Raw genomic sequence first — 18503 nt, forward strand, 5'->3', positions numbered from 1 at the left:
AGTACCATGTGGTACTGCAGATCTTTTCTCCACTCCTGTTATGTGGCTTCCTTTTAATTCTAATCGGTGCCATACATGCCATCCCCATATTTCGTTACTGTTACCTATGGGTTCTCTGATTCTTAATCCAATGGAAGTATTTAAATTATGCATGGAATGTATTAAAAGGCAGTCAGATTATTTCTAATAAACCCAATAATTTAGTTAATTTCACCCAAGAAGTCCAGCTTTCTTACCTCTTCAGCACGTGTTAGCCTGAGGTGCGCAGCACCCTCCTCTTTGGTAAGCAGAATGCAGTTCCAGGGCGACCACTCCACGGTTTTGTCCCACCTGACCATGACCAGGTCATCGAGGTCATTCCAAGCACTGAGTGCTGACTGGGCCGCCCAGATGTGCTCTGTCAGGTACTGAATATCTTCCAGCTACATGTCAAAATAAGTGTGGAAAATGTTTTCTTCTAAGCATAAATGTTCTGGCACAGTGGATAAAGCGTTGAAATGCTGAGGTTGCCGGTCTGAAGCCTGGGCTTTCTCGGTCAAGGCACATGTGACAAGCAGTGAACAACTGAAGTGAACCAGTGATGAGTTGATACCTCTTGCTCCCCTGCCCCCCTCTCTCCTCTCTCTGCAAAATTAATCAATAAAATCTTAAAGTTTTTTAAAATAAAAAAAGTTCTTTAAGATATTATTTAAGGGAATGATTCATTAAATCATGTTGATATATATATACACACACACTTTTTTTTTGCAACAGAGACAGAGAAAGGGACAGATAGGGACAAGATGGAAGGGAGAGAGATGAGAAGCAGCAATTCCTCATTGCAGCACCTCAGTTGTTCATTGATTACTTTATCATATGTGCCTTGACCAGGGGCTCCAGCAGAGCAAGTGACCCCTTGCTCAAGCCAGTGATGTTGGGCTTCAAGCCAGTGACCTTCGTAAAGTTTGGGTGGGAAAGCAGGAATCTTTTCTGTAAAATCAATGGATACATTTTATCCATGATTGGCAACTCCCACTGATCATACCTGCATCAGGAAAGCAATCATAGAATCATCTTCATAATCAGCTTCTAAATAGTAGAGCCGTTGAAGTAAACATTTGTACTTCAAAAATGATTCTCGTTGCCGAGTCTCATTGTCAAGGCTGATGCATTTACGACACCGGTTGATGTGGTTGGTGGTGGATGATACCACAAACTCCGTAGAAGGCAAATAGAGCTGGCAGCTGTGGCAAAAGTAAATCTTCTTTAAAAACTTCAATGGGTCTGGAGGGACCTAAACAGTAAAAATACACATATATATTTATATTTATAGAGAGAGAGAGTGAGGGGAAAGTATAAAAGCCAGACTAAATACTACCCAACAGAAGCACTGAGGGCTAATTTATCTTAGAATGAGATAAAAATTTGATTAATCTTTAAAGTCATGTTTTCCCTTTAACTTCTTATTCTATACAAAATGTCAATTTTAGCAGTATTCCTTTACCTTGCCAAAGTATTAAAAATCCATATTATTCATCAATGTTTAGATATATGTGGTAAAATAACATAGAAAACTAATTGACTGAAAAAAAATTAGTAGATAAAGACTCTGGGTGGCAAAGCAGTAAGAAAACTTTCCAAGGGCTTTCGCACTTATTTATAAGAAGAATTTAGGTTCTTGGTGTTATGCTACATTAATTCATCTTCCAGGCAACAGCTAGATTAACATATATATAAATAAGAGCCCACTAAACTGAATGTTCTTATTAATTCAACTTAACAATAAATTTGGATTGGATCAATGGTCAATTTTCCCAAAATTTAAAACTCTGTCTAATGTGGTAGTTCTATTTTTAATTTCTGAAGAACTTCCATACTGTTTCTATAGTGGCTGTACCAACTGCCATGTCCACACACAGTGCACAAGAGCTCTCTTTCCTCTATGTTCTTGTAAACACTTACCTTTTGTCTTTTGGTAACAGCCATTCTAATGTTCCTGAGGTGTTATCTCTTTGTAGTTTTGATCTGCATTTCCCTGACAATTGAGCGCTCTTTCATGTGCATGTTGGCCATCTGTCTACTCTTTGGGGAAATGTCTCTTATGGTCCTTTGCCCATTTTTAAAGTGGGTTAAAATTATTTTGCTATGAGTTATAAAAGGTCTTCTTTTTTGGATATTAACCAGCTATGTGGTTTGCAGATATTTTCTCTGATTTCATAGACTGCTTTTCATTTTGTTGATTATTTTCTTTTGCTGTGCAGGAGTCTTTAAGTTTTATGCAATCCTACTTATCTAACTTTGCTTTTGTTGCCTTTGCTTTTGGGGCCATGACTAAAAAGTAATTGTCAAATCAATGTCAAAAAGTTTTCTCCTTATTTCTTTCCAGTAGTTTTATAGTTTCAGGTCCTGTATTTAAGTCATTAATCTATTTTAGGTTGATTTTTATATGTGGTATGAGTCAAAGGTTGAATTTCATATTTTGCATGTGGTTATCCAGTTTTCACAATGCCATTTATTGAAAAGACTATCCTCTCTTCATGTGTGTTCTTGGCTCCTTTGTCAAATATTAGTTGACCTAATATGTGTGGGTTTATTTTGGGGCTCTTTGTTTAGTGCCACTGATTTATGTTTCTTTTATTTTGGCAACACCATATTGTTTTGATTCCGCTAGTTTTAAAACATAGTTTGAAATCAGGAAGCATGATGATTCCAGCTCTGTTCTTCTTTCTCAAGATTGCTCTGGCTACTAAGAATTTTTTCTGTGAAAAATGCCACTGGAATTTTTATAAGGATTGCACTAAATCTGTAGGTCAGTTTGGGTAGTATGGACACTTTAACAATATTAATTCATCCAAAAAGATTTACTAAATACAAAACAAATACCGAAAGTATGATTCACTTTAAAAATTAATAAATTCAACTTCATCAAAATCAAGTACTTCTGCCCTGTTAAAGATACTGTTAAGAGAATGAAAAGCCAAGCCACAAAACTGAGAGAAAGTATTTGAAAATCATAAGTCTTACAAGGGGCCCATATGTGAAATATATAAACAATTCTCAAAATTCAATAATGAGAAAGTAAGTAGCCCAACTAAAAAAAGGTGGGGGTGGCAGCACAAGATATATCGAAACAGTTTGCCAAGAAGATATATCTATATACTGTACAACAAAAATATGAGTAGACACACAGGAAAGTTGACCCAACCCTCTCCCTCCTCCTTCTCTCTCTCTCTCTCTCTCTTCCCAGCTTGCAGCCATGGCTCCACTAGTTTGAGCACATTGGCTCCAGAAGCTGAGGATGGCTCTGTGGAGCCTCCATCTCAGGTGCTAAAAATAGTTCAGTTGCGAGCATGGCCCGAGATGGGCAGAGCATCGGCTCCAGATGGGTTGCCAGGTGGGTCCCGGTCGGGGCGCATGCAGAAGTCTGTCTCTCTATCTCCCCTCCTCACATTTGGAAAAGAAGAAAATGCATACATACATATATACATACATACATACATACATACATAAAAATAATCAATGGAATAAAATGCTATTTAGAATTCTTTAGTAAACTGCCCCTCCAGACTTTACTAAAAGTATTTTAAACCATCTTACACAGTAAGAAGGCAGTAAGTCACTTTTCTTGGTTTTAGAGAGAAAAATCCCCACTGAAGCCTAAACATGTCAGAGTCGGAGAATGCAGTTTAATTCAAATCCATGTTACATTTGAAATTCTCTCAGAATATCTATGTAGACCTGTCCAGTAATGATTATAACTATGTGATCAGCATTCTAAGGGAAGACAAACAAGGTTCATGCTTAATCTCAGATGTGCAGGATCTCTGAAGGCTCCTGAAGGAAGGGACAGGAAAATCGAGTCTTAGAAAATAGGAGTTTGCTAGGTGAAGGAGGGGGACAGTATTCCAGGCGAAAACAACAGTACGTGCAAAAGCAAGAAAGTGTGAGAGATCATGACACATTCAACATAGTGCAATATTCAATTAGAAATTTGTTTTACTGATTAGGAAAGAAATCAAGGATGGAAATACAGACATAAGAGAAATTAAATGAACAAGTTTAAGTCATCAACATAAAAAATAATCATTCGAAAGAGATTTCACAGGAAGATGGTCCTCCACATGGACCCCAAGTTATGCTAAAGCAAAAGGTGAATACACTTCCATTTACTATGGCACAGCTTGGAGAAAGAAGCACAGGAAAAAATAGAATACCTTAAGGTGTCTTGCAACTTCTGGATTAAACAGAGGTGTTTTGATGTAATGTAAAAACAGTGTTGCGATTCTTTTTCTGAGCCCTGCAAGGTTGTCGTCTTTGACTCTTCTCATCATAAGGTCAACCTCTCTGTCAATCAATTCTAGAATTTCCCGAGTCAGCTTACATTCATGTTCCTATATAAGACACAAAAATATTCAGTATAGTATTTTAAATATTACTGTTAGTTTCTGAAATTACCACCCAAAGAAAGTGAAACTAGACTCCAGAAGAAATGAAACATCACTAATAGAGGTATAAATTGACACAACTAATTTGGGAAAAAATTGACATTAGCTAGTAGAATTTAATATATGTATAATCCATGACCCCAGCAATTCTATTCTTTTTTTCTTTTTTTTTTTTTTTTTTTTTTGTGAGAGAGAGAGAGACAGACAGGAAGAAAGAGAGATGAGAAGCACCTTAATGCCAATAAAATTAAAATTTTTAAAAAAGGACTAAAACACAGAAAATCAATAATTGATGAGGGGGCCCTGGCCAGTTGGCTCAGTGGTAGAGCGTCGGCCTGGCGTGCAGGAGTCCCGGGTTTAATTCCCGGCCAGGGCACACAGGAGAAGCGCCCATCTGCTTCTCGACCCCTCCCTCTCTCCTTCCTCTCTGTCTCTCTCTTCCTCTCCCGCAGCCAAGGCTCCATTGGAGCAAAGTTGGCCCAGGCGCTGAGGATGGCTCTGTGGCCTCTGCCTCAGGTGCTAGAATGGCTCTGGTTGCAACAGAGCAACGTCCCAGATGCGCAGAGCATCGCCCCCTGGTGGGCATGCTGGGTGGATCCTGGTCGGGTGCATGCGGGAGTCTGTCTGACTGCCTCCCGTTTCCAACTTCAGAAAATACAAAAAAATAAAAATAAATAAATAATTGATGAGGGGAGAAAAAGACAAAAATAATCGCTTCTTGGCCTTTTGGCTAAGATCAAGTGTAGTATCTGTTCTTATCAGTTTAAAAGTGCTAAAAATAAAATTTTCATTGACAAGGGTCAAAATATATATATAGACAACAGTTGCTGTTTTATTGAACTGAGTTGCGTATTAATCCCATGCAATATATTTGTATATATTTGCTTTATTGCATATATAAAATATATTTACATTAAGAATACTTGCTGTGCTATATCTACATTTATTATGTGTCATAATATATAGTCTGAGAACTTTTAGATATTAATACAGAAATCGTATCTTCTCCAAATTGTACCAAAACAATATAGTTATTGACAAAATAAAATCTATATAAACATTTATTAATCATCTTTATAGTTACTTAATATAAACATCTTGCTTATTTTGGTATTCAATTTTTTAAATTGAATTTATTGGGGTGACATTGAATAACATAATTATATAGGTTTCAGGTGCCCAGTTCTACACCACTTCTCTGTACAATGCATTGTGTGTTCACTCCTCCAATCGACGTCTTCATCCATCACCATTTAACCCCCTTATATCCTCCCCTCCCTGTCCCTCCACTCCGGCAATCACCACATTGTTGTCCATGTCCATGAGTTTTTTCTTTTTGTCCTTTTTTGCTCCATCCCTCCACTCCTCTCACCCAGCCCCTCCCCCAACAGCTGTCAGCCTGCGCTTTATCTATGAGCCTGTCTCTATTTTGCTTGTTAGTTCATCTTGTTCATTAGATCCCACATAGGAGTGAAATCATCTTGTACTCATTTTTCTTTGACTGGCTTATTTCACTTAACATAATGCTCTCCAGGTCCATCCACGCTGTTGCAAAGTATTCCATTTTTTTTATTGATAGTCATAAAGATACCCCCAAACTAAGAGAAAGTTAACGTACCTTCACAGTATGTTTAAGTGTTAAGAGTATATCCAGCCTCTCATCTTGAGAGATATTTTTGAGCAGAATGCTTCTGTAGATGCTTTGCAGCTCTCTGGCTCTGATAGTGAACTGTGTATCCATCTCAATTATATTGCCATCAAATCTTTCCCACGTCTTTGGAGCTGAGCACTTAAAAAATAGTATTATGTTTATAATTATCAATTAGTTAAAAGCTAAAAATAATTTCATTCTTTCTACTAAAAGTTTACCTTAATATCACATGCTTTATGAATAAAAAGTATCACCAAAACATTTAAAAAAATTAATTAAAGAATTTGTAGACCATAGGGCAGTAAAACATTTTAGGAAGAATTATGAGAGAGCTGTTCAGTGTATTAAGCATAAGCACCTCCTCAGGGTTCAGAATTTGCTACTAATTTGTATGAGCTAGTACGTTGAAAGGCTTGCAGCCTACATGCAGTAACTCATTACCCCCTTCCGAAAAAGCACGCTTTTTAGAATGTTTTTAAAAAATTATCTGCTTGGTTCAATTATGTTGAATTGTGCAAATGTGTCTTGCCACGCCTTGCCAACTAATGATAACCTTAGTGGAGCAATTGTTACAATCTTGAACGTGTTAAACCTAAAGACACAGCACAAGAGAACTCTGAGTTATGGTTTGGTTTCCTGTATACATCAATCTATAACAAGTTTACGATTCTTCACAAAGCAGACATCCGCAGTGAAACATTTAGTTAGCTATCTTAGCAATGTTGTGGTTCCTGCCGCCCTGCTGTTGGCTAAGATTCTCCTTTTCAGTTTCCAGATCTGGCATGGGACCCTGCAGCCTAGCCCACCTCCTGGACTGAAGAGTGAAAAGAGCTCCCTCTCCCTGAACCTGCTCTGAGTACTTCCAAGCTTAGCATTCAGAGACCAGAGACAGGAGGTGGGAAGTCCTCTGTGGACTGGGGACCCAGTGTGACCTTTAATGAAATCCATCAAGATTGTGTATACCATGGCTTCTGTTGCCTCCTTTAAGATGCTTTCATCTGGAAATTTCGCTATGAAAACTCATGGTCTATTTGCTCTTTTACTTTACAGTATAAAGCTGTCCAGTTTTCTTCCTTGATTATAATTTATCAGAAACAAGGTTACATTATCATGACTATTAACTTTTCAAATGTTGGAGGCCTATTGGTGATTGCTTTGGAGAATTGTAGTCCAATTTCTGCCATACCTGCAACCATTTAAATCTTAGATTTGATATAATTTAAAGTTTAAGTAGTAGCCCATGTACTGGGACAAACCATCAGAAATGTAGACTAGACAAATAAAGAAATAATATAAAGATATATTTGGTAGGAGAGTATTATGAGGAATTTTTAGTTATAGCATCAATTTGCCTTTGACTTTTGACATTTCACATTAGCTCTCTTACATGGAGAACTACAAACTCACCTTTAAAAACAACTATATTTGATTTGCTTTCAAAGTAATGACATCATTTTTTTATGAAAGCCAAAATGAATCAGAAACTTTAGCTTCTCAGTTCTAGTTTTGATTCAACCAGTGAGAAGTTTCAGCCCTATAATTAATTCCTATATATTTTAGAGCATAAATCTAATATTAAATAATGTATTGTTAATTAGTGGGCTGATAGAATTAAGTAAAATTTATTTAAAAATATGAAAGGGAAATAGCTCAGCAATAAAATGTTTTACTATTTCATTATCATCGCTTAGAAATAAAAAATACATTTTAAGCGAAATACAGTCTTTATTTATTTAGCAGGAAGAGGGGAGCAGGAAGAGGAGGGTGTGGGGGATAAATGGTGATGAATTTGACCTGAGGGTGAACACACAGTAGTACAGTGTGCAGAGATGTGTCATCGAATTGTGTACTTGAAACCTGCAGAATTTTGTTAACTACTGTCACCCCAATAAGTTCAATTAAAAAAAGATATAAAAAACTAAATACGGCCTTGTTTGGGATAGGTCTCAGAGTATTATTGAAGTTTAATGCTTGTTTCAAAGCTGTTTTTAAAAGTTTTAAGGAATAAGCAATCTTAAGCTAAGTTTTGTATTGTTATATTCTAAAGTCTAAGTTTGCCTGTAACTTTCCTCAGGGTGGCTCCGTGAAATGTAACCTTCAGGTAATGTGGACAATGCCTTTTGTTCTGCGGGCTCTTAACTTATTTCATTTGTAATAATCCGACTATAATAACCTTTTAGTAAAATACCTAGTTTATCTATTTCATTGTATTATTTTCAGCTGATGGACTGATTGAACTCTACCTTCCCTCCAAGTTTTTCTTGGATTTTTTTCAAATTCATTCCACATCTCGAGACTCTCCATCCCTTAATTTTCAACTCAAGCCTTCCCTTTTCCATAAAGATTCCTAACTACTATAATCTAAACCAGGGGTCCCCAAACTTTTTAACAGGGGGCCAGTTCACTGTCCCTCAGACCGTTGGAGGGCCGGACTATAAAAAAAAACTATGAACAAATCCCTATGCAGACTGCACATATCTTATTTTAAAGTAAAAAAACAAAACGGGAACAAATACAATATTTAAAATGAAGAACAAGTAAATTTAAATCAACAAACTGACCAGTATTTCAATGGGAACTATGGGCCTGCTTTTGGCTAATGAGATGGTCAATGTGCTCCTCTCACTGACCACCAATGAAAGAGGTGCCCCTTCCGGAAGTGCGGCGGGGGCCAGATAAATGGCCTCAGGGGGCCACATGTGGCCCGCGGGCCGTAGTTTGGGGACCCCTGATCTAAACCAATAAAATCCCTAGCACCTGAAACCCTATTATATATACTTATAAGCACACACAACCACACACACATGTAGTATTTCTATCTCGATCACTCAGAACAATAAAATTTGAGTCGAAATTACTCTATAATTATTTTATGTTTGTTAATTATATTTCTCCCAAAATATTATAAGAATCAATTTCTCAGTTAGAGCTGTATATTTCACAGGGCTTCCAGTACTCATTCATGCAGCCAACTAATATTTACAGTGTTTACTATATACTAGTCAGTACACTAGGCACCTAGTAGATAAAATACTATCCTGATTTCAAGAATTTGCTAATCCAATGGGAGGTAAAGATAAGAAAATAAAAAGAAGGGTGGTTAGGCTAGATGATTGTAGGTAAATAGGTAACTACAGGTTGCTATGAAGCACTTCACTGGTGAAAAACAAAACAAAACACCAGTATCTAAGATGAAACCTGAATAAAAGCTAGGAGGTAGCTGAGTAGAAAGAAGGGACTGAGGGATACAAAGAATCACAAATTCAAAGTTCAAGTTCCCTAGTGTTGGCACTGAAAAGATAGTAAAAATCTGTTTGGCCAATAAATCTGTTTGGATTTATTTCTGCCAACCCTGATCACTTGGTCTTTAAATCCAGGCTTCTTTGATTTCAGGCCCTAAGAGGTTTTTTCTTTTCACTCTGATGCAAGAAAATGTCAACTTAGCTGATTTCTCTTTCCCATTTCCTTTTTGCTTTGAATGCTTAGGCTGCACTAAGAGATGTATAACAATCACGCTCTTGAATTGGTTCAGAAAACAGGAGTGTAATACATTCCACTTAGCTGCCAACAAAGGAGACCGCAGGGACTTGGGAGGAGAGGCATACATGAACTGCAGGAGGACGCAGTTAGGGGAGGGGAGGTAGGGAGAAAACAAAAACCTTGAGAGCAACAGGCTTCATAAAGGAGGAGAAATGACTGCCCTGTGGGAGGAGGCCCTTTCTTCCTCCTAAATTAATACTCAAGTCCCTTAGGGCACAAGTAAAGAATAGCCCTAGTCCCCCAAAAGCTACTGGGTAGTGATCAGCTTTTCTTTAACATGCAAAGGCATTTTGTCCATCCATAGAGGACTCCCCTGAGCACTATGGTGCTCAGAGAGAGGCCAGCACTGGCTGCATTTTTCTGTCTTCATTAGCTGCTAGCCACCTGAGTGCTGAGAAAATACATTTAAATGACACAGCTAGCACTTTTGCGGATTTTTTAGTTTGTGATTATGAGAAGTGGTAGAATCAAAGCAACAAATGGCCTTGACTCTAGAGAAAGCCTCTTACAAAAATGCAAATAGCCTGACCTGTGGTGGCGCAGTGGATAAAGCGTCGACCTAGAAATGCTGAGATTGCCGGTTCGAAACCCTGGGCTTGCCTGGTCAAGGCACATATGGGAGTTGATGCTTCCAGCTCCTCCCCCCCTTCTCTCTCTCTGTCTCTCTTCTCTCTCTCTCTGTCTCTCCCTCTCCTCTCTAAAATGAATAAATAAAATAAAAAACTAAGCTAAAAAATGCAAATAGTCTCTTCACACAGTTAGGATAGAAAGCACCCAAGATATAATATTAGAAAAGGGTTGCTGATTTTTTGTTCCAATTTCTTAACCTGAGTTTCTTTACCTCTGTCAACTTGAGTTCTTAACATGTGGTAACCTGTGGAGGTCAAGTTTGATGTGTATAAAAATACAAATTATTTAATCTATGCTTCAAAAAAAAATCTTTATTAAGCCTTTTAAGGAAAATAAAGGCTTAGTATAGAATTCATAATAACCAAACCAATTGGTTCAATGTCTTGATTGGACTAATTTGAAATCAAATCATCCATTACTCAGAGAAATTCTATGTTCAGGATAAAAAGACTAAACATGAAATATTCATTCAACAATCCACATTATATTTAGATTCAATGCAGTTAAACTAAAATCAAACCATAAAATTTTATTCTCCAAAGTTATTCCCAAACTATAGGAAAATAAACGTTCTCTTTACTAAACTTATATATCATAGTGCTAAGTGTGGATCTTAAAATCTGCATTATGGCTCTGGTTGTTAGTTTTGACATTTGAAAAAAACTCTAACCTTGCCTAGCTTCAGGGATTAATTATAAGCTATTTTCTTAGCAATCAAAATAAGATGTAGATTAATAAATTACTTCAAGTTTTATGAACTCAATACTGACTCCTCCCGAGCATTAGAGACAACATTAGGCATGGGGGTTGGGCTGAGAAGGTAGACAGGGATAAAAAAGGGAGTAGATATTGTATAAGTATTTGCAACAAAAGACTTACTATAACATCTGTCTGGTTTTCTATACAAAAAGGCGATTTAAATGATTTTGTATTCAAATAACAAAAATTTTACAATTTGCTCTACCAGGTTAAAAGTAGGCCCCAAGTCAATATGGTCGCTCTTTTTGAAGACTGGACTGATTCGGTAATGTAATGAACTAGGGCTTGACCCTGCGTGTAGCGGCTCCATTTTGTGGTTGTGTTTTTCTTGCCTCCATCCAACACTTTGGTCAAAACTGAGGTCAAGTTCCCTTGTATTGGCCAAAATGTCTGTTTCCTCTCATTCTTAGCCTGGGGACTAGTGGAATTAATTGGTTTATTAGCTGGGTGACTGCAGATTGAGAACTCCAGGATCCACATGCCCTGGCCTGATAGCTCGATTGTTTAGAGCAGTGGTCCTCAACCCCCAAGCCGGGGAATGGTACCGGTCCGTGGGCTATTTGGTACCAGTCCGCAGAGAAAAAATAAATAACTTACATTATTTCCATTTTATTTATATTTAAGTCTGAACAATGTTTTATTTTTAAAAAATGATCAGATTTCCTCTGTTACATCCATCTAAGACTCACTCTTGACGCTTGTCTCGGTCACGTGATACATTTATGCATCCCACCCTAAAGGCCGGTCCATGAAAATACTTTCTGACATTAAACTGGTCCGTGGCCCAAAAAAGGTTGGGGACCACTGGTTTAGAGCATCAATTCACAAAGGTTGCTGGTTCAATTACCGGTCAGGGCACATACAGGAACAGAATGATGTTCCTGTCTCTCTCTCTTTCTCTCTCTCTCCCTACCCCTCTCTCTAAAAATCAATAAAATAAAAAAACAAATAAATAAATAAAACCCAGGACCCACTAAAAGCCTTTCCCTTGAAACCTACCAGCTCTCGGCTAACTTCTCCAGCCGCCCTCCATTTCCTGGGCTTGCCCCTTTGTGTGCTGTCCTGCATTAGTCTGGACATCAAGGCCGGGTCAGTTACCTCATGTCTTCTCTTCTCACCCAAAAAATACCATCTTGCTATTTCATTTATTTAGTAATATAACTAAAGAAGCCACATTGTGCCCCATGGCTTTCCCTCTGTGCCCTCGCTCTCTTGTTCTCCCAGCAGTCCTCAGCACCGTCCATTTTACTGGCACAAAACACTTCGTCCTACAGTGAAGATCCTTCAGGGTCGCAGACTGAACCCCGACAACTTATCAAAGTATTTATAAGAAACAAAACCAAATTCCTTTCCTAATGGGAATCTTGTGAACAAAATTTCCCATTCTCACTTTTAAATTTTTTATTTTTTTATTTTTTTGCATGCGTGTGTGAGATTTCAAGACCTTCTCTTAGAGTGATGCACTTCATGAGAAAGAGCAGTGGTCTTCACTTGGCTCCCGGATGGCTCTTCTACGTTGGGACTTGACCTAATTTTTGTACTCTTTATAATTAAGAAACTATTTACAGATGACGTGGACATGAGGCCTGGGGTAGGGGGGGGGGGCAGGGTCAAACGACATACAGGAAAACAGACATTGTAAACGTAGTTACAAGAAGAATTTAAAATAGTGTACAGGAAACAAAGTAGCAGAGAAAGCACAGGGGGAAATCCAACAGAAGATGCAGCCAGCCTCGCACCTGCGCATTGGCCCCTCCCCTTGCATTGGCCCCTCCCCTCCGAAGCCTCAAGCAGCTTCAGACCCACTTGTGCCCAGGTCGTGCTGTCCTGCTTGGAAAGATTAATAACCAGACACATAGGAACACAGTTCCCGCAATGAAGCTAGAGTCAACATAAAGCAACGTGCTAAAGAGGTCAGCTTGTTTGAAATAAGAATCTAGGGAAGTATGAATGTGACGGCTTCCGTACAGTGGACTCATCTTTTCTAAAATGACGGTGAAGAATTTGAAATGAAAGTATCTACGCTGTGCAATTTCTTGATACTGTTTGACATAGTATCTCATTTCCCCTCCCTGCCTACCTCCATATGCATTTACTGACATGGTGATCACTGTGCTAAGACATGCGGGTGCAGAGAGGGTTCAGACATGTGAACAGATGTAACAGAGTGGGAGGTTAAGAGGGTGAGACTCCCCCTGGAACAGGCCGTCTGAGTTACTGTGAAGGGTGAGCGGCTGCTGCTGCTGCGGCAGGAAGGCGAGGATGTTCGAAGAGAGGCAACGCCCTGGGCGCACGTGCCCTTCCGGGGAGTACAAGGAAGTGAGCACGCTGCAGTGAGCAAGGAGAGGTGGCAGTGAGCCCACACGGGGCGGGTGAGCTGTGCTGAGAGTCAAGTATGAAAACCCGTGCTGCTGGGGGGCAGCGTGGTGTTTGATGAGGTCACCATGAAAGTGGCAGCCCTGTGGATGATGGAGGAGGGAATTGAGAAGTCAGCCTGGAAGCCAAGAGCCTAATTGGGAGACATCAAGTTATGGAGACGAGGAGGACGTCCAGAATGATTTAAATCAGTGTCCAGCTCACACACACAAGGCAAGCCCTATCCTGGGACAGCCTCCCAGGGAGAAAGGGGTGGAGCAAGAGAAGCGCCCACAGCCCCCCAACTCCACTCCACCCCCACCCCCAGGCCTTCGGTCCTATGACACTCTAGTGCGGTCACAGGCTTCCTCCCGGGCTTCTGTCCCCGGCGGATCCTATCCCTGCCTATGTGGCCCGTTCACAGGCTGGGGTGGTGAGTTTGGAAATAAGTAAAGAGCTGAGATTATTAAAGGAATAGAACAAACAGGTGAGAAGCTGAACGAATAATGCCCAGATTTTGCCTGAAGCAACCGAGTGGATGATGAAACATTCACAGATAAATTCACAGATAAATTATGTGAGCGTTCCAGAAAAGGGTGTTTGGAGGTGATGAGACAGTATGACATAGGGGTTGACTGGAGGTGGACTTGTGGAACGTCCAAAGAGTAATGACAGTAGGCAATTGGATATGTGGTTTTGGAAGCTCCTCAGAGAGGTCTGGCCTGGAACTATAGGGAATAACAGGATTCAGGCAGCAGTGAAAGCCACAGGAAGAACTGAGGTCAGACAGGAGAGTGTACAGGTAAGATAAGAGGAGGGCATTTGTAGTATCCAAAAATTGTGGGTGGAGGCAACAAATGCTCTCACACAAGAATCATACAACTAGAATCGCTGCAGGTGAGTATTCTGAAGAACTCCATTCCCTTTCTTCTTGTAGCTGGTTGGCTTTTAATTGTTTTGAAGCATCAGGTTTATAAAAGTAGATTGGTCACTATGGAAACCGGCTATTCAATATCAAACAGGCAGTTTTACCACGAAAGGGTAATTACTTTAGTTTTTTCCCTTAATTGTATGTTTTCATGGCTTTCAATAATCCTACATCTTTTTGGTCAGAAATTTCCAATCAGTTAATGACCCGGTGAGCAACAGAAAAGCTACAGGTGGACAGCTACTGTCCCCAGGTTGCTTACTGTAGGGGGTCCCCAGTCAAGACACTGTGAATTTAATACTCCATCCTAGAAGGGTGTGCAATTCATCTAATTTCTATCGCCAGCCTAAATCTAAACAAACAGAATCACAAGGTAAGCGTCTCCATTTCATTTATTGATGGTCGAATCCCTTCGGTTGAGAACATGTTAATTTCATGTTCATTGCCAATCATTTTAGGCTGCAGTTAAAAAATCTAAACATGTATCAGAAGAAAGTGAAAAAAATAGAGAATATAAATGTCACCAAAATGCTACTCAAAATTTATGCAAATTCTTAAAATGTAAACCTCTTTTAATTACTTCACATTCTCAACATAACAGTAGATTGGTGTTTAAATCACTGTTGCTACACTGACCTTACTCAGAAAAGCTTCTATCACTGCTTCCTGGTTGGCCATCTTAGAGGCATATCTATGTCTTCCAATGGAAGCAATTATCTGGGTCTCTTTTTCCAGAAGCTCACACAGAGCAGCCTTCCTTTCGGGTCCAGTGAAACACTCATTGATGCGTGCCAGCTCTTCTTGCCGCCAGACTAGAGGAATGACATGAAAGACCCGAATTTTAAACTCCCACATCTTTACAGAGCATTTTCTACCCTCACCTCCTGACCAACAGTATTTTATTTCTAGATCAATTTAAATAAAGTTATACATGAATAGAGTCACGCATAGTGTACATCTGATACATGAGAAAAAAAATAAGATGAAATAGAAGCTGAGAGACATAAAGCAATAAAAGTTGTCAAACCGAAACCCAACGAAATCAATACTGATAATGTCAAGTTGTGCCTCTCGGTAAGCACACTCACGGACTCCTCCCCATGGGCAGCAGGGCTGTCTTCCATCCATGCAGGTTTACATAAATGAGCTTCATTCAAGACAACCTGACCCCTGAACACACCAGAACATGTTGACAGCTCTGACCCCTACATCAGCCTCTCCTAATCCTGATAGGAACCCTGATATCAAGGTATGGCCAGACCTTGCCTTAACTTCCCTTCTATTCTTATGGCCACACTGAAAAGAAAAATCTTCTGTTTTTAACTGCACTATTTATTTCTCTCTTTAATTAATTAATGGATTGATTTTTATTTATTTATTTTTAAATTAAGTGAGAGCAGGGGAGTCAGAGAGACAAACTCCTGCATGCAGCTTAACCAGGATCCAATGGGCAAGCCCCTTAGGGGGCAATGCTCTGCCTATCTTGAGCGGTTGCTCAGCAACCAAGCTATTTTTAGCACCTGAGGTGGAGGTCACTAAGGGGGAAGCCAGCTTGCTGTAACTAATCAAGCCATGGCTGGGGGAAGGGTGGAAAAGCAGATGGTTGCCTCTCCTGTGTGCCCTGACTGAGAATCAAACCTGGGCCATCCACATGCCAGATTGATGCTCTACCACCCAGCCAACTAGCCAAGGCCTTCACTATTTATTTCATCTCCTGTTTTTCTTCCAATTCCTGGTTCCCTCTTTCTAATTAAATAAAACCATAAAATGACAGCTGCTTGTTATGTGCCAGATTCTATCCCAAGTGCTTCTTGCATATGTTAACCCACTGACTCTCCTGAAAAACCAATGATTGGATGATACTATTGTCCCCTGTTTTATAGAAGAAGAAATAAAAGAAAGAGAGACTGTGGAACTTGCCCAGGGTAGAGCCAGGATTTGAACTCTGACAGTCTGGCTCAATGGTCCATGACCTTGACTGCTTGCTCTCTGCCTCTCAAAAACATGTCACTCTTCCAACTATAGAGACCTTTTCAATGCAAACTTATTAGTTGGCTTGCTGTGAAGAGCCACATTGAGTTAATTAGCCATTGAATTCTTTACTCTTACATAATTTATTATGACATTGTCAGAACGATGAAGTTTCAGATTCTCAGGAGCTGTATTCTGGCCATAGAATCAAACCTATTTTTTTCCTGAACTTTAAACAACTTGGTTCACTTATCTGGCTATTTTACCTACCAAAACTCTATTACTTCTATGCCAGTCCAAAATACTCAACACCCATTTTGAGCAACTACCATGTTAAAGGAGTTCCTAAGGTTTGATGGTGCACAGGAAAGTGAGAAAGACTTATGCCTTCTTAAAGGACCCAGTATGTTTCCTTGTTTCTCCTCAGTCTATCCCTTGGATAGATTGTCAAGTCCTTCCACAAGGACAGAATTTCTGTTTCTCTATTTATCTTTACCCCAAAGCCTGATAATTCTTTACCATTAGGCTTAAAGACTTCTTTTGGATATATCTCATCTTGACATATAAGATTATTCCCCTTATCTTCTATTTGGTATGATTCCAGCAAGAAAAACGTACTCTTCCTTTGTTTTATTTCAGACATGCTTCCTTTCGCATCATGTGACAGGGATATTGCAGAGTGTGTTACATTTATATGTAATTTATCTAATTCTGAGTTATATTCTCCTTCTCTTAAGATGTCAGGGTAAACCTGACCAGGCGAAGGCATAGTGGATAGAGCATTGGACTGGGACACAGATGACCCAGGTTCGAAACCCTGAGGTCACTGGCTTGAGCTCAGGCTCATCCAGCTTGAGAGGGGGCTCACCAGCTTGAGCGCAGGGTCACTGGTTTGTGCGTGGGATCATAGACATGATCCCACAGTCGCTGGCTTTAGCCCAAAGGTCGCTGGCTTGAGCAAGGGGTCGCTCATTCTGCTGGAGTCCCCTGGTCAAGGCACACATGAGAAAGCAATCAATGAACAACTAAGGTGCTGTAACAAAGAATTAATGCTGCTCATCTTTTTCCCTTCCTATCTGTCTGTCCCTATCAATCCCTCTTTCTGTCTCTGTCACACACACACACACACAAAAAGAAGTGTCAGGGTACTTTATCACCAGTCTCCACATGGAAAAGTAAACATCGGAAGCCATAGTGTTGTTGTGGGCCCTCTTCTGTTATAATCACTGCCTTTCCTGACATCTAGTTTTACAGTTTCATCATACCATTTCTTCTTTCTCTTAAATTGCAATTTACAATCATGCTGATCAGGTCAAGAATTTGCCAGTCATATTCTTTATGAGACTCTACTCTGTCCCTTACCAGCAATTCATTATTCAAAACACTGTATAGCTTGCTTTGTCCAAATGGAGGATTTGTAAATTTAAGAACGAAATTATGTTATCAAAGTCCAAGAAATCTATGATTGATGAATTTATCATTTAAGAGTAGTAACCAAAAGGAACTATTAACAAACTCCAGAGATCAAAAGGTAGTATGTGAATGACAAGAAAAAGTATTTGCTTGTGGAAATAATAGCTGAAAATATTTCGTGTTATCACATGTATGTTCCCAGAAAGCAAATGAAAATTGATTGATATTAGTAAGCCTATTTTACTTCATAGTTTTACACTAGAAACTTTCAGACCAGTAATAAATTTAGGCTAGTAGGGTATTATTTAAGGTACTCTGCCAACCTCAAAGAGCAAAATACTGCTCTCCTAGATTAATACTTACATCCTGGGTAAATCTGAATATATACATATGTGCTTCCAAATACATATATTCATATATATACAGATTTTACCTTTTGCTTATACTATTAATATGACTTTAAAAAAAAAAAAACTCCACTGAAGCTAATTAGAAAATTATGGGTCTTGAGTTTAATAAAATTCTCCATTAGATGAACCACCTCCCTATAAATCTATAATAAGGGATGGAACATGGCATCAGAAATACACCATGTCCCAGCTACTGATAAGAAACAGAAACACACAGGGATCAGGAGCAGCTGGACAAACTAAATTTGTATCTCATTTGACTGTTTCCAGAACTATAGACAGAGACACTGAGGAAAATGAGAGATTCTTCCTCCTTTCAGATAATACATGTTCCCTAGGGATGATTTTTTTAGAAAATGGAATGATATAATGGTTCGCTAGGGTGGCCATAACAAAGTCCCACAGAATGGGCGACTTAAAGA

The 18503-nt window shown here is 39.2% G+C and overlaps 1 protein-coding gene and 1 pseudogene across 4 annotated transcripts in view; one reads left to right on the forward strand and one right to left on the reverse strand.

Moving 5' to 3' along the window:
* The window catches only part of IQUB (IQ motif and ubiquitin domain containing), a 51045-nt gene that overhangs the window by 6125 nt on the left and 26417 nt on the right, over nt 1-18503 (reverse strand). For all 4 annotated transcript variants that reach the window (XM_066366154.1, XM_066366153.1, XM_066366151.1 and 1 more), the window contains 5 exons: nt 14924-15099; nt 6043-6213; nt 4194-4370; nt 1025-1273; nt 237-422 (listed from right to left, as the gene is read on the reverse strand). In XM_066366154.1, coding sequence (XP_066222251.1) covers nt 237-422; nt 1025-1273; nt 4194-4370; nt 6043-6213; nt 14924-15099 — 959 coding nt within the window. The remainder of the gene's footprint in view (nt 1-236; nt 423-1024; nt 1274-4193; nt 4371-6042; nt 6214-14923; nt 15100-18503) is intronic.
* LOC136396268 (U2 spliceosomal RNA) lies at nt 5135-5250 on the forward strand (annotated as a pseudogene).

This window comes from Saccopteryx leptura, chromosome 2 (assembly GCF_036850995.1).
Source record: "Saccopteryx leptura isolate mSacLep1 chromosome 2, mSacLep1_pri_phased_curated, whole genome shotgun sequence".
Classification (NCBI taxonomy): domain Eukaryota; kingdom Metazoa; phylum Chordata; class Mammalia; order Chiroptera; family Emballonuridae; genus Saccopteryx; species Saccopteryx leptura.